This window comes from Lampetra fluviatilis, chromosome 9 (assembly GCF_964198595.1).
Source record: "Lampetra fluviatilis chromosome 9, kcLamFluv1.1, whole genome shotgun sequence".
Lineage (NCBI taxonomy): Eukaryota > Metazoa > Chordata > Hyperoartia > Petromyzontiformes > Petromyzontidae > Lampetra > Lampetra fluviatilis.
In genome coordinates, this window is record NC_136283.1 from 11,728,441 (window position 1) to 11,742,509 (window position 14,069).

Sequence of the window (14,069 nt, forward strand, 5' to 3'; positions counted from 1 at the left end):
TCTCTTGGTAACGTCCCCAATCCTGCAGGGGCTCATAGGCGCGAAGGGTTCGCAGCAATCGTGATCACATTGTCCATAGCCTTTCTTTCGATCTCACCTGGGGTGAACTTCCAAAGCCCAGGTTACCCACGCTCAGGCTGTTGGCCGATGTATACTCACATGTGCAGAATATTAAAGAATGACATTCCAACACACAGCAGCTCCCATTGTGAGAGATATTCTAAAGCGTGGTCTCCCACTCAAACAATGCTAACGGATTCAAATGGGTAAATGCGGGAAATTTTCTTTATTGGATGCACAGCCAGCGAACAGTAGACAGTCGACTGCTGATGAAATATATATTTTTAATGTTTCCATAATTTCTGGCAAACTGCAAAGCTTGTTACTATTAATCCATCTGCTTTAGTGTACTTCTTCAAAACACGTCTCGTATTCAGTTGGTGCAACACAGATAACATTCCTCGAAATAGGCATTGCAAGAAAATACAACCTTCAAATCTCCAACATGTCACGTAACGCACCAGGTGTTATTGTGTTGCGTGCAGTCACTTTGGGCTGCACGGATGTGAGGAACGCATTCTCACAACCATCGCGAGCCAAGGTAACATTTTCTGATTTTGTGATTGCCTGCACAAGATTACCAAAGTCTTCTTCTCTAGTCGTGCCACGTTCTCAACAGGTCACATTTCACAACGTGTTTTCGCGTGCTGTTTTTGAAAACATATTTTTTGCACGAATTTAGATTGCAGAATTGTTAACCATATAAAGCAAGTAGCTTAGTAAAGTGTACTTTTCAATTGTGTTTAAATTTAGGAAGCCACGGACAACGAAGCCTTTGCAGTTGATCACAGTTGGATGGCTGAACTAATCGGGATGGAAGCGATGATCATGTCAGGGTCGTGTAGCCTTGGCTCTTCGTCTCTGTAACACAGTGATAAAAAAAGCACACACATCTCATTTGTTTCAATCATATTCAGTGAAACTTAAAAATGCAATTGACCAATACCGAATCATCATCGACTGCTGATGACTGTGGGCCGGTCCAGATAACGCTCGCCACTGATGTTATTCGTGCTCGTGAGTCGGACTCTAGCACACTCCTGCTAACCACCGCCCCTCCACTCCCCTCTCGCGTACAACAAAATAAGTTCAATACAGTCTATGCGGGTGTATAGTTGACGTAACACGCAAACACAGGATAATTTGGCATTTTGTATGAGTTCGCAAACGCTCAATATCTGAGCAATGTAAGCTGGCGTACATCTGCGTAACTGTGATATGCTGAATATTAAGACACGTGCACAATGAGGAAGGTGCAATGAGTGTGCGGGATAAAGGAGGGCAGGTTTGCGATTGTTCTCAGGACCAACATGTTGGCTGCGATATAACTAGTAGCCAGGACAGCCGAACGTGATGAGAGCGAGCAGGAACGGCAGAAGTTTTGCGTTTCTGTGCATGTGGTGCTTGAGAAGCTGCTCTCTCAGTCCACTGCAAGCAATCGACATGGACTTTTAATGCACCTTTAATTTTCTGTACGTGGTTGAGATGATGCAAATTAAATGAAAAGAAGTTGTTTTTGTTGTTGTTGTTGTTGTGCATAACCGACACTTGTCCCACAGGCGATTGGCGTCCACCTAACCGCACCTCCGATTTGCACGGTTGGCTACGTACGGTGCGACAGAAGTTCAACGTACATACATACAACACAACCGGTCCCACGCCAGACGTCAACGCCTCTGTACAAAGCAGGCCGTGTGAGAGCCGTCGGGCCGCCCGCCGCCGCCGCACGCGTGCATGCGTGCATGCGTCGCCCAGGTCAGTGTGTCCGTGCGCCACGTACCCGTGCTGCCCTGGTCTTTCTCCCCGCGAGCAGCGGGGACACGCCGTCGTTGGCGACGCCCGTTCCGTCGGACGTGGACACGTGCTTGGTGTGGTGCGTGATGGTCGTGCCGTTGCTCAGAACTTTGGTGACCACCGACTCGGTGACGGTCTTCCCTCCTGGAGGGAGCACACTCGCACGGTGAGCTTCAGGGGCACGAACACATTGAGCAGGAGAAACGTACTTTCGGGTTTAAATGTGAATTCGTTTCTCCAGAATACAACGAGTTGAGTCTGATGTGGCCTGGATTGAGTGCTCATGTCAGGATCATGGGAAAGACATTGGCATGGGTCAGCTAGTCTCTGAGTCTTGAAAACTGACATGCATTCAAAGGTCCTGTTATAGATGCAGTATATATTACGCCAGGGAACAGTACGGTCACCACGTTTCCCACAGGCAAAAACTCGGGGCATATTTCTCAGGCGAGGTCTATTCATGTCAAACCATACCGATAGAGTGGAATAATATAATACTATATTGAAATTTAATATCGATAAATAAGTAATTGCAGGTCATTAGTCACACGTTAATATCTTAAATTATTATCACAAACAGCACAAACATGCATAAAACAACCGTCATTGAAAACTAAATCGTCATTCCTCACCTGATGTGGATGACGTACTTCTTGAGGACGACGACAACGAAGATGATGACCTGCTGGCCCCAGGCAACATGCTTCGGAACTCTTCGTGGAATTCAGGCCCAAAATCAGTTTTGAATAAACTACCAAACCTACTTCCTCCATCACCACCACCACCACTAGCAGCAGCACCGGCGTGGCCACCGCCACTGCTGGATGACGTCGTGGAGGATGTGGACACACGGCGCCTACTGAATATGTCTGAGTGATCTGGCATATCCCACGTGCCAAAGTCTGGAAGGGCTGGGAGCATATCTAGGCTGCTCGTGCCTCCACTAGCACTGTGAGCACTGTGTGCGCTTGTGCTCCCACTCCCCGTTTGCGCACCCGTTCCTCCGGCGGCGTAACCGCCACCGCCCTGCGCACTGCCTGTGTTGGTCGCTGTACTTCCACCTGTACTCCAGCTACCGCCCTGCGCACTGCCTGTGTTAGTCGCTGTACTTCCACCTGTACCCCAGCTACCGCCCTGCGCACTGCCTGTATTGGGTTCTGTTCTTCCACCTGTACTCCAGCCACCGCCCTGCGCACTGCCTCTATTGGGTTCTGTTCTTCCACCTGTACTCCAGCTACCGCCCTGCGCACTGCCTGTGTTGGTCGCTGTACTTCCACCTGTACTCCAGCCACCACCCTGCGCACTGCCCGTGTTGGGTTCTGTTCTTCCACCTGTACTCCAGCTACCACCCTGCGCACTGCCCGTGTTGGGTTCTGTTCTTCCACCTGTACTCCAGCCACCACCCTGCGCACTGCCCGTATTGGGTTCTGTTCTTCCACCTGTACTCCAGCTACCACCCTGCGCACTGCCTGTGTTGGGTTCTGTTCTTCCACCTGTACTCCAGCTACCGCCCTGCACACTGCCCGTGTTGGTCGTGGTTTTGGAGCCCCCGCCTATACCCGTGTTGGATGAACTTCCATCCATCATGCTCCCACCAGTGCGAACCCCACTATTATGAGTGACCCCGGTGCCCAATGGCGCCACATCCTTTCCACTCGTGCCAGAGGAGAACGAGGTGGTGGAGGTGGCTGTGTGGTGGGAAGTAGTGCTGGGACTGTGGGCGCTCGACGAGGCAGCAGCTTCGTCACGTGGACCGTTCCCCGTTGTACTTTCATCGTGGAAATTGAAGTCCCATTCGCTGGCGCCAGTGTTGGATCCTGGCAAAAAAGGGACGGAAGAGAGAGCACGTACAGTACGGGAAAAGCAGCACAAACTCAACTCCACGTGCCGGAGCGCACGTTTATCAACAGAGCTAAGTGATTGATAATTGGCAACAACCGTGTTTCAAAATACATTGGTGACACACAAATGCACACATATACGTACACAGTGTGATGATGGCGTCTAGAGCAAGACTTTGTGTTCTGCTGGAGCGATGATTGTACTGAATATTCTAGGCATAGTGATAGGTTTTTACCCTTTCAACTGGTACAAAAACTGACACCTTTATACAAGGTATCATGTTTGCAATAACCACAACACAAGCAAACATGATGCCTTGTATAAAGGTGTCAGTTTTTGTACCAGTTGAAAGGGTAAAAACCTATCACTATATTTTGCCACTGGTAAAGGAGGTCTCATAGTGTAAATATTCTAGGCATGTTACTAAGCAGAACGATGTTCTTTCCAGTTTGGCTTGCTGTGGTAAGAATGAAGCGGTGTGGGTTAACGACACAATTAAACTGAACACGAATAAGCTAATAGCTGTAATAAGCACAATGAATGTGGTCAATGTTCGTAAAAAATAAAATCGAGCAGTTTACAAGGCTTCATGTTTCCTGTCTCTGGCATTGCCTGCGATTTGTGTTGTTCTCTGATAAAAAAAAAACATTTTTAGTACACTGGGTAATCGCGCCATTCTCATAGACTAATAAAGCAAGGCTATCGCAAAGGTGCAATGTTTCGCAGACGTCGTCTGCAGCAGGATGTCAGCGTGGGGTGATGTTGCTCTGTGCTAATCCCAATTGAGTAATTTGCAGAGTCTTGATAGAGTTTGGCAAATGTGGACAATGAAGCTGCTACACGAGGAGCCTCCTCATTTCGAATGACGTCAGGGGGATCTATAACGTCCACTGTGAACCCAACGGTGCGTAATTAATCGTAAATACACAACGCAGTAATAACCAGAGCGGCTGGCCCGCTCCGAACCGTAAACCTCTGCAACGAGCAGGGGACGCGCTACCGTTGGACCACTGCATCACCGCCCCGATAATAATAATAATAGTTCAATTTGTAACGCGCGCAAATTTGCAGACGTAGTAGCCGCAACTCAGAGGCGCGGAGCCAAGCTCAGAGTCGCTCGAAAGCACGATTGTAGAGGTGAGTTTTTAAGTTTCTCTTGAAGGAGGCAATTGAGGTGATGCTGCGAATGTGCAGAGGGATATCGTTCCAGACTGTTGGGGCTGCCACCGAGAAACGGCGCATAGACATGACCATCCTGGATCTTGGTATCAAGAGGAGGTCGTGAGTCGCGCTGCGCAGGCATCTGCCGTATGCTGAGCTGCAAGTTGTCAATAATGAAGAAAGGTACGGCGGGCAGGCAGATATGAAGGCATTGTGGCAGAGGCAGGCGGTCTTGTATGTGACCCTACTGGCGATGGGTAGCCAGTTGAGAGCACGGAGACAAGCTAGTGAGTCGAGACGGGGATGAGTGTGGGCAATGACGACGCGTGCCAGGTTGTTTTGTAGTCTTTGAAGTTTCTTAAGGTTGCCAGCGGAGGTCCGGACTAGGACGGAGTTGCAATAGTCAAGGCGAGACCCAACTATGCAACATGCCAATGTGTTGGCAATTTCAGTAGAGATGAGAGAACGTATGTGTCTAAGAGCCTTCAGATGAAAATTACATGAGCTGATGATATGGTTGGTTTGACGGTCGAAGGATAAAGTTTAATCTAGGATGACACCGAGGTAGCTGAAGTGGTCGGTGAACGAAGATGTGTATGTGTGTGGGGAATGCTGCTGAATTGAGACGTTGCTTGGTACCTAACATGATGGCCACTGACTTTTTCCGGTATAAGGGCTAAGTTGTGTGCAGTTGCACGGCGGTGGTACATTCCGAGAGCCTCTCGAATCCAGATGATGGTGATGATGATGACTTTATTGACGATGCTGAATATGGCAGTGCGGAATGTCCTACCAGGAAGTGGAAACGCCAAATCGGGCGACACCGGCTGTGAAGAGGAGGATGAGGAAGACGTGTGTGTGGAGGAGGAGGAAGCCGAGTGGGCCACTTCGTTTGGATTGCTAAACCGACCGTGATCCACGTACGTAGGTTCCCTGTGGAGCACAAAACGTGGGATGACATCACAATTGTGATCGCATTTAACATCGGAAACTTTTGCTGTGAAACACAGGGTGGGTGGGTGGGGGGTCAAAGTGTGTCCTATTATCCGGAGAATACAGTTGATAGTATAATGCACACGGGAAGGGCTGGTGCATCATCACGTGTGTAGTCTATGCCGTGGCCTGTGCTGAGAGCGTGTCACGGCAGTGTGAGCTTACGAAGGATCCGAGGAATGTCTGCTTGGTGCTGCCACAAGGTGTCACCGGAGGGACCACTTGTCACGGGAATTAGGGAGGAGGAGGGGTTGGTGGTGGTGGTGGGGATTTCTGACCCCTTGGCGCGTGGCGTGTTGCGTGTGTTAAGTGACTCGGCATCAGGGAAGCGCGAACGGCGGTAGGTCGTTTGCGCCCATAACTGCACTTGGCATGCATATGTGAGTGTGTGAAGGTGACCGATTGTATGAATCACATCCACCGTGCGCATGCCTTGGCATTCCTGGCGTTCATCTGTGTGTGTGGGTGCGGTAGTGTGGTGGTTAGCACGCTGTGCTACCCGAGTTCAATTCCCGCTCACGGCCAACATCGGTGACGATTATCTGAACCGGTCATGGGCCTCCCCTAGGTCGACTCAGTCTCAAATGAGTACCCGGTGTGGTACATAAAAAAAAACATCGCCACGAGGGAGACAAATGAGTCTGGGCGTGGTGCTGGCCACCCAACCCCCTCGTGAGCCGGTCTGGCCATCATAGGTGCTCGCTAACAGCACTTGCCGCAACAGTCTGTTAAGGCTATACGGGGGATCTTTGTCTTTTTTGTGTGTACGCGTGACCTACACATTCGTCCGTGTAGAATTTTAATCGCGTTTTGTTTCACCTGCGAGGACCAACGTTTGATGCGCTCGTAATCGGCGGCGTTGGCTGGAATGTGTGGCTTGATGTTTCAACCCTCCTGTTGAGTGTCTCTTCCACCACAACTTCCTCGAAGCGGTCAAATTTGAGGTTGGCAATGTAGCTGGCGGCCTTCTCCAGCTGAAGGTTTTTCTCCTTGTCCAAGCGATACTCCATATAGCGCGCGCATGATCCCTTACACGTGCGCAGGGCAACGTCTATGTCCAGCTGTCCGGGCACACACATTTCAGTGAACATATTCGCATTAAAACAATTAATACAGAAAACACATCCGTTCTAGCTGGGGTTGTACCTCACGAAAATTACGTTACCAAAAACCATAAGTCATTGAAGGTGAAGTTGTTTTCTTACTCAAGCGAGCAGGCGGCAGTTTATTTGGGATGAGAACTATCCTGGCTGTAAAATAACGATATCATGGTGGTGGTGGTGAGCCTTCCGATCTCATCTGCTAGCTCGAACCCATTACACAGTTATTCTGGTCGTACACGGTGTGTGCAGTTTATCCAGCACCTGATACAGCGGTGGCTTGTGAGGGTGAGGTGTACATGGGTTACGTGCCCCTGGTTCTGGATCAGTGCCCTTCCTCGGTGAAAAAATTGGCCCTGCCCATATCACCTCACAAACAGACGTGCGATTTGTAATTATTCTCTCCCTGTAGACGGTTTTAAAGGAATAGCAAATTATCCCCGCCCTTCCCCTCCCTTCTCACCCCCTGTCATCGGCTCTGTAACCCATTTTTTCTTTACATTTTAAAACAATTACTTTGAATCACCATGTATGAAGCACTCTGCAACACCCTGATGTGAATTACTAAACGAAGCTAAACTTTTTATTTTACCAGGAAAGGCACACTGATCTATATAGCTCTTTTCAGGAGTGACCTGGCCACAAATAGTAGTTCAACAAAACTGCTTATCACGTGGAATATATAGCAGCCAATAACGCACGTTTTCTGAATGTGGAGAGAAGAACCAAAGGACCCGGAGAAAAATCCATGCGACCACGGGGAGCACATGCAAACTCCAAATATGCAGGCGTCAGGGTTGGGATCGAACCCGGGCGAGGTAGTTAACATCTCGCCACCGTGGCGTCCTGTGCACTCTTTTGCACTCTATCAACACACATTATTATGAATCTCCTTACCTCCACTCGAAGGATCTGTGAGACCTGGGTCTTGATGTTGTGCTGCAGCAGGGTGAGCTGCTGAAGCTGCATGTTGATGCGCCTCTGCAGATGAATGATTCTTCTCTCCAGTTCCCTGAGCACCTCCGAGTAGCGTACCTCGAGTTCTGAGGGACAAGCACAAATAACACTCTGTCATGCCCATGCAACATTCAGAATCGGAATACATTTTTACGCTTAGTATTTAAATCAAAAGAACATAGATCAACTGGTTTTGGGTTATTTTTTTCACGGTCACATTTTATTCATATATCTCATCACTGTCGCAGCATAAGACTTTCATTTTTTCTCTCAAAGAGTTCATGGGCTACCCTTGAATTCATTATGAGCACCTCATTACGCGCCCGAGCAGTCGACCTCCCAGCGTGTCTCAGTTTGTCCTCCGCCGCCTCACAAGGCAGAAGAGGGGGAAATTTTTTCCTGCGTCGTCGTACCGTTGTGCTCGTTCAGCGTTTGTCCGGAGGTGTCGCTCACGGCGCGGAAGTCCGTGTGCACCTGTGTGTACAGGCGTCCCAACCGCGCGAGCCTCTCGGTGAGGTCCCCGATGCGCTTTCCAATGTCCTTCTCTGTGCGGGTCATCAGGCCTTGCATTCGGCATCCACTCGGGCACTTGCGACCCTAAGGAAGACAAGATATATTATTGCTCCCAATTCCTGACATTGCCTCCTGCGTAAAAAAAAATGTACACTTTTAAATTCAAAATGTCTCATCATTTTGCAGATTAAAAAAAAATCTATCATTAGCAATGGTGAATGGCGTTTTTCCAAGGCTAAGTATAAAGCTTAGTAACATGGCAAGCCATTCCTAGGGCAGCCACAAACCTAAAAATAAACATCTGTAATTGGAGGATATATGGATGTAATTCAGAATACATTACTTCATGAAAAAATTACTAGATGCTAATCCATTTTGTTAATTGAGTCTCATTACCATTTAAATGCAAACTGAACTTGACACGATGCTCATTCCTGTAGTTCACTCGTAAAATTTTTTTGTTGTAGATCCATATTAGTGGTTGTATTGCAGCAGCATCACAGGAGCAGTGGCACTGCACGCACCTGATGTTTGATAATCACACAACTCTCCACTCTGGGGAGCCTGAGCACCGGCACTTGACATATAGCATTAAATACATTTGTCTTATTCGTTCAAATACATATATTGCAACACATTAATGCACTTAAAACTGGTAATCAGCAAGCCTCAATTTTTTTATTATTAAAATGAAATGCTTTTGTTTTCATGTTACAATGATTAAACCAGTTGTGGCTATAATAGTAGCCAATACATACCTTTTCATGGATATTAATAAACGTGTATTTTCGTACGTGGGATTGACATCAAAATGCTCATATCCTAACATGAATACCTGCGCATATGTCAAGACTATGTGAACAATGGCATCCGATGATCCATCACGACATCGTCAAGTTTGCTTGCTTGAAATGTGTCCACTGCTATGCTTTTACCAATGTGTGTCATAGCTCGTGCTGCTCCTGCAGGCACTGATGAAGCCATTAGTGAAAGGAAACATCAGTCGGAGTGAACCGATTGGAACGAGCCAGATCTTGGAATACGTGTTTCATTGTTCCACGTTCGCCACTTACCCAGTCGCCGTGCACGCAGAGGTCAGCTGTCGCCGATGCACACGATCCTAGCCCGGCCGCTCGCTGTTCCGTCAGACGAGGGCCTCGCAAACTGATTTCTTCAGCAATGCACACCTAGAGCACGGGGACGTGCGGCACGGCCGGTAAGCATCGATCGAGAGCACGAACCGCACTTGTTGACATTCCTGTCAATCCATTATCAGTGCCTACCTTATTTCAGACCAACTCAACCCTTATCAATCTCAACGTCCATCCTACAAAGTCCCATCACAAGGGAGAAACACAAACAAATAGACGTAGTTTTTTTTGACCGTATTGAAACGGCTGTACGCTGTATAATTTCCCTGTACAACAATACGGGTAAACCGTATGGGTTGACACGTATGAAGCCTCATCTTTGCCATCAATTGGTGTGATGTTGACTCTCCCAATCCCTGCACAGGTTTAACATTGAATTATCTAGAGGCATAATAACAATCCCATGACAATAAGCTTCTGTGTAACTAATTGCCAATTAGAGTCAACTATACACATCGTCGGATATATGTACCCCTCGATTGCTGCCAGCTGCATAAATTGCCCTCTACGTTATCGTGTTTACATATCTGTGAGTGGAAAGTGACTTTTCTTGCATTTTATATAAATGTAAGAATTTACAGCCCTTTGCCAATCCGCTGCTGGATGAATGGCATGATACTGTTCTCTATAGTCGGAAGCAATCGCACTAAAGGACAGCATTTGTTGACTTCCCACCAAGTTATAATTGGATATAAATTGTCTGTAAATGTAACTCAGGTAGTACAAGCATGTGCCCATTTCTAGGCAGTATACATTGATACATTACCATATAAACCAGTGCAATGCGTGGTTATTACAGCAGATTTGTTATATTTGAATCGTTCCACAAAACGATAGTTTAAAACAAGAAAACCATGCGCTCCTGCACTAGCTCTCAAAATAATGTAGATTTAAATTTACCCAAAAACTAGAATGTTGTGAATTTCAGATGACAGGTTATAATCTCCACCACCATTTACCAGCAGCTGAAGTTATCAACATAATTCTGCAAATTTTCCACGGAGGTTTTGTCAATATCACAATTTCTCTAAATCGCACATTTGCAGTAACATACAGGACATTATACTTGATTACAGTACTTTCTATAGAGTACTGCAGTAAATACATAGGCATACAGTATATGCAACATCCACTCATTGTGCTGTTTACACTTGATTTATTGAAAGCTTAACACACGTGCCCAACTCCAATGCGTTGGTGAAATTAAAACATTGAGCAGATACACATTGTGTAAAATTGGCAGCCGTTTTCAAAGTAGAGCGTCAGTTATTGAATTTTGTAGCATTTCTGTGACAGTGAACTAACCATCGATACGGACAAATGGCTCAAACGTGTCACGGAAAAAATGTTCTAAAGTGTAAGGACAAAGCACCACTGACCTGGAGGATGGGCAGGAGAATGACTAAGGAGGCCAGCACCTTGGATGACATGGCCATCTCGGTAAGGTGTGCGCAGACACACACACACCACGTTGAGAGTTAGAAACAAAACCAGCGGCAAACTATTTGAGTAGGTCCTGCGCGTTTCGTTTCGTGAGCATGCTGCCTTTATATAGCGATATTGACTATGCGGGGGAGGGTGGAAGGGAGGCACTAGACGGGAAATGTGACGAGCATTTTTGATGCGAGGGATGCGGAGGGGGGGTTGAAGTGGGTGGACTGTGACTTGTGCAATTCGATCTCAGAGATATCAATTTTTTTTACTGCAGAATTCAGCCCATGGTTTCGCGAAAACCCACGCGGATATGATCTACATTGTCATTTTATGTATGGCCAGGTAAGTGTGAAACTCAAATAAATACAACAACCGCCGTTCGCCAATAAGTGGCGGTGACGTCACAACGGCGTCTGTGCCAGGCTAGGTGCACTTTGCGGCCACGTGAAGTGTCGAAGGCCTGCTGGCAGTTCGCAGGACAGACCCAGGTGGTACCATGGATTGATTGAGATGGCTGGCAGATGCAACAACCGTGCTTTCCCCACTGTGCAAACTTTCAGCGTTTTATCAGCCCTGCGCTCCGCTCGTTGTTGTGAGCGTCGCTCCTCTGCCCTCCGCTGTAATTGGAGGACGACTGCCTACAATTCCAAATAAATACAGTATATCTAATAACAGAGAGTACATCATAGCAGCTATAATAATGCAATTTATAACGCATTTCTGTATATGGTGTAGTACGGTCAAATATCTTTGACCAACAAGGCGTTGGGAGGCTTTGAACAGTCGATTGACAAAGAATTGTAAATCAATTATTACAAGCAAAGGCTCTGAAATATCGTTTTAAGGACTGTAACATAAATAATACACAACGTTGTGGTAGGGGATGAGGTGATCGGTAATGATGTTAAAGTTTGGTAATGGATTTAAAATTCAGTAGAAACTTCCTTATCTCCGAATCATCATAAAAAACCTACGGCAATGTAATTTGGTTATTTTATTATTTGGATTATACCACAAACTACACTGCAAGTTTTATTTAAACTTTAAGTGCGCTCATACAATAATGTCTACATATACACTTTGTATATTTGTCTATGTACATTTAGTTTCATATAAACATTAGAAGTATATGTGCCAAGGCCATAATTATAATATTAAAATATGCTCAAAATGTCCCCCCCCAATATATTGCGGAAAATAGATTTTTGTTTATATGATTGTGGTTATGGTTGTACTTTATTAATCCCTAATATCTGCCATTACATACAATGAAACAAGAAAATGTAAAAAATAAAAAAAACAGAGCAATGTAATACAATACACTATTAGACATTATTGTAAAAAAGAAAGAAAAAGTCCATCCTGTGTGTTAGTGAATTAAAAAATATTTTAGGCAGGAAATGGCAGAAAATTAGTTTTCAAATTTTGATCTTTTTTTCTGTGGGGGGGGGGGGGGGCAGACCCCCTGAAAGATTTGGTCCCCCCCCCAATGTTGACTCCATGGCTACGGCCTTGATATGTGCACGTGTGCCGGGGTTAGGGTGTTTGATGTTCCCCGAGTGGCATACTCTGACCTTGCCATGTTTGTCCCCAAATGCTGAGCTTGCAGAGATAACAGCTTATCATCCCGTCACAATTTGTGTTTCATGTAATGTTTAAAGAATTAGAACATATTTCATGTTTATTTTCCTTGCAACGTTTTTGCTTTGCTTGAAATGAGCAGCTGGGTCATCATGCAGTGACATCTAAGGGCCCAGGATAAATAACCATCGTCCTCATCATCAACTGATGGTTTCTCAATCGAATTGCAATTCTGACGACGTGCTTTGTTGTTTTCTGTCCATTAAAATGCTCGAAAATTGAATACATTAAATATAGGAGTACATACTTTTATTTTTACAAATACTGTACCATAAAAATGTCTAGAACTGGATGCTACTCTTGAGGAAGGGGTATTGCTCAAAACTAGGGTTGTTAAATGATCGTCAGAGTAAACCGGTTACCTTTTTCAGAATTGATTGCCGGTTTACAAAGTCATGAACCGGTAACCGTTTCCAGTGGAATGTTTGGAATGAACGCACCGATTGGCACCCACCAACGTACAAACCCCATGACGATCTAAGTCACCGCTTGATCCATTTGCCTTCGTTTTAATAACGTGTGCATCATCTATGAAACGGATTGGCCTTCACCAGAGAGAGCCTCCTTGATGGCTCTCTCACAAGTGTTAGACCAGAGAACGCCACAAGTCGAAAAGCACGAAGGCAATGCAGCTATCAAAGCAATGATAGCTCGGGTTAAGCAATTATTTTAAGTTTGCATGACACATATTCTTGGTTCTTTCGGTAAAGTCACGTAGAAGGGAGATAATAAAATAATATAAATTTTAAATACTAATTCTCACGACGTTTCGACTGCAACACAAGCAATCATCATCAGGTGTGAAATCCACAGCAAGAAAATTTGCTGTGGATTTCACACCTGATGATGATTGCTTGTGTTGCAGTCCAAACGTCGTGAGAATTTTTATTGTTTTATATTTATATTATTTTATTATTTCCCTTCTACGTGACTTTACCGAAAGAACCAAGAATATGAATCCCTGCAGTCACGAAAGCTTTAAATCAAAATTTGCATAACACGTTTGCATGTTTTACCACACGGTTGCATGTTTTATCCACTGTGTTCACATGTGCATACTGCAGAATTGATGCCTTGTAATAGGTGTCTATTTGGTGTTTTAACATTGTAACACCTCCTGTATTATTGCCTATTCGTTTTTCATCACTTGTCCCATTCTTGCAATGCCCGCGCAAGGAGGTGGAATCGAACCGGCGACCTCTGGATTTCAGGTGCAGTGCGCTGCTAACTGTTACACCGTGGCAGCAGTCCGAAGCGCCAAGCCTGGAGGATCCTTCGGCAAATCGCACCAGTCAAGAGTGCCCTTCCAAGAGGCAGCAATGATATTCTGGCCACCCCACAGAGCCCAGCAGCAGTTGAGAAGTGGGCGTGGAGCAGAGGTCGCAAACGGGTTTTGATTCCTTACCCGTACCCGTACTCGGCC

At 46.0% G+C, this 14,069-nt stretch overlaps 1 protein-coding gene across 1 annotated transcript; it reads right to left on the reverse strand.

Annotated features, from left to right (window-relative positions):
- Nucleotides 1-822: 822 nt before the first annotated feature.
- On the reverse strand, nt 823-11,046 carry LOC144934073 (fibrinogen alpha-1 chain-like). The gene is made up of 9 exons (XM_078859447.1): nt 10,951-11,046; nt 9,494-9,607; nt 8,321-8,504; nt 7,848-7,993; nt 6,670-6,911; nt 5,651-5,790; nt 2,487-3,671; nt 1,841-1,998; nt 823-921 (listed from the first exon to the last, which is right to left on the reverse strand). The coding sequence occupies exons 1-9, from the start codon at nt 11,005-11,007 to the stop codon at nt 892-894; spliced, it is 2,256 nt and encodes a 751-aa protein (XP_078715573.1). The 5' UTR covers nt 11,008-11,046; the 3' UTR covers nt 823-891.
- Between the last annotated feature and the right edge of the window lie 3,023 nt (nt 11,047-14,069).